General features: G+C 43.2%; 1 protein-coding gene across 1 annotated transcript in view; it reads right to left on the reverse strand.

The window, feature by feature from the left end:
• The window catches only part of KSP1 (putative serine/threonine protein kinase), a gene marked incomplete at both ends in the record, with an annotated part of 3,214 nt that extends 1,577 nt beyond the window's left edge, over positions 1-1,637 (reverse strand). Inside the window, one exon of the mRNA XM_018857832.1 lies at positions 492-1,637. Within this exon, the coding sequence (XP_018710625.1) occupies positions 492-1,637 (1,146 nt within the window). The remainder of the gene's footprint in view (positions 1-491) is intronic.
• Positions 1,638-2,482: the final 845 nt, after the last annotated feature.

Genomic DNA, 2,482 nt, shown 5'->3' on the forward strand with positions numbered 1-2,482 from the left:
GAAGTTCGGATTCCTGACTAAGCGTGGTATTTCAAGAGTTGATCTGGAGGCCGGCTGGTCATCTCTTAGTGTAGGCTCCTTGCTCGTCGCCTTAGCGGATGCACGGGTGTGTGACGGAGTAAGCAGCGCAGAGAACAAAATGGTGCACTGCGTTTTTCTTCGCTGCGTGCCTTGCGATGATTCTCGAAAACTAGTAGGTCTTCAACGTAAGCTGGTTCACTCAATCTGAACTCACCAGTGACAGATTTTTCAAGGCAAAGATTAAGACGGCACGTAGCTCTGAGCTCTATGTCAACACTTGTTTTTTGGCTCACCAAAATCTAACCAGCCATACTTTTGCTCATGGTCGCTTTCTTAGCCCCGCATTATTCCTCGTCTTCCCTTGCAGATGTCTCGGTATCAATTGCCAGAGTCAACTCGCTATCCATTGCCTCATCTATTGACAAAGTTATATGTTCCTCTAAGCCATGATCAGGAAGTAGGATCTTGACTTGATCATCTTGAAAGCTGGGCGGATCTCTTACATCCGTAGATGCACTTTGAGATATTTCGGGTTCGAAAGGAAACGTGTCCCTGGATTGAGTCAAGTCTTCCAACAGATTAGGTTCTTCTACTTCATCTTCGTAACCGTTGTCCTCATATTCAGCTTCATTTTCTTCTTCACTGTGTAATGCCCAATACTCCTCGTCAATGGTGAAGTATTTTAAGCTCTTAAGCTCAGCACGAAAACTTTCCAAGTCACGATTCGAAGGGTCCATTGTGAGACAAAAGCGCAAGGAACTAAACATTTCACCAGTCATTGAACTGAAAAAATCGAACAATGCTTCTCTATTGGCAGAAAATTGCAAGAACCGCTTATCAGTATAATTTGCAACCTGAAAAGGATTCTTTTGAAACACAAGAGTCAACAAAATCACACCTAAAGACCACAAGTCAACCTTTGATGCATCATATGACTGAAGTTCAGGATCAAACAATTCTGGAGCCATATATCTTTCAGATCCAATATCGAATTCACTTGGACTAGTAACTATCTGCTGCGTGGTGGCTAAACCCCAATCACAGACTTTAATGGACCAGTCCTGCGCAATTAAGATATTTTCTGGCTTCAAATCTCTGTGGAACACTGATTTAGAGTGACAATAAGCTATGGCACTGAGAATTTGATCGAAAACATCCTTGATATCCTGGGAGGTTGTAGGACCAACATCGTTCTGCATTGCTTCATAAAGATCTCCCTTGGAACAGTATTCAAGGATTAAACATGAGTCGAAATGGTCAATCAACTTCGGAATGTTTGGATGATCTCCCAATATCTGGTGTATCGCAAACTCCTTCGACGATTCTTCACACAAAGCAGAAATCATGACTTTCTTCTTCGAGTCCGAAGTGCCCGTATTTGATCTGAGTTTTGCTGGCGAAGATGTGGCCCGACCTGTTGTGTTCGAAAGCTGGGAATATTGCTTTTGTCTTTTATAGTTGACCGGAAAGATATACTTAACGGCAACAAGAGCATTCTCGTTATCTTGATCTTTAGCCAAAGAAACCAATCCATATGACCCCTCAGAGATATCGCTCACCTTCGAGTACCTATTTTTGAGGAGCCCACCATGATCGTACTTCTCGTAAGCTTCCATTATTATTTAATTGTAATCTCGTTCCAAATGAATTGTGTTTGAGCAAGCCGATCACTTGTTGGGTCTATTTGTTCGAGAATTTATTGATTCCCTGTTTGTGGAAGGAGTTCGATTCGATGTATTGAATGAAATGAAACAAAATGGAGCGAGGAGGGCGGATCAAATTGATATATCAGGATGCAGAGAATGGTATGATGATGTGTTAAGTTCGTTCAGGGGTCATTAATTGTAGGAAGAATGATGTATGTTGTGGGTAAAAAAAAAAAATCTAGTATTTGCAAGAAAGACAGGCACTGACCCAGAATGCTTACTTTGCGGGTGAAGAACTGATTGGTGAAACCAGGTTTAGGCGAGTCGGAGGCCGGAGCTAGAGAAGGAATTCGAAGCCCTTAGGTATGTGATGGTGAGATAGGTCCCCAGCTAAAATAGCAGAACTTCAGAGACAGAATCAGATGCTTCGTGATGCTAGCTTCTTGAAGTTCGGATTCCTGACTAAGCGTGGTATTTCAAGAGTTGATCTGGAGGCCGGCTGGTCATCTCTTAGTGTAGGCTCCTTGCTCGTCGCCTTAGCGGATGCACGGGTGTGTGACGGAGTAAGCAGCGCAGAGAACAAAATGGTGCACTGCGTTTTTCTTCGCTGCGTGCCTTGCGATGATTCTCGAAAACTAGTAGGTCTTCAACGTAAGCTGGTTCACTCAATCTGAACTCACCAGTGACAGATTTTTCAAGGCAAAGATTAAGACGGCACGTAGCTCTGAGCTCTATGTCAACACTTGTTTTTTGGCTCACCAAAATCTAACCAGCCATACTTTTGCTCATGGTCGCTTTCTTAGCCCCGCATTATT

This window comes from Metschnikowia bicuspidata (assembly GCF_001664035.1).
Source record: "Metschnikowia bicuspidata var. bicuspidata NRRL YB-4993 chromosome Unknown METBIscaffold_5, whole genome shotgun sequence".
Lineage (NCBI taxonomy): Eukaryota > Fungi > Ascomycota > Pichiomycetes > Serinales > Metschnikowiaceae > Metschnikowia > Metschnikowia bicuspidata.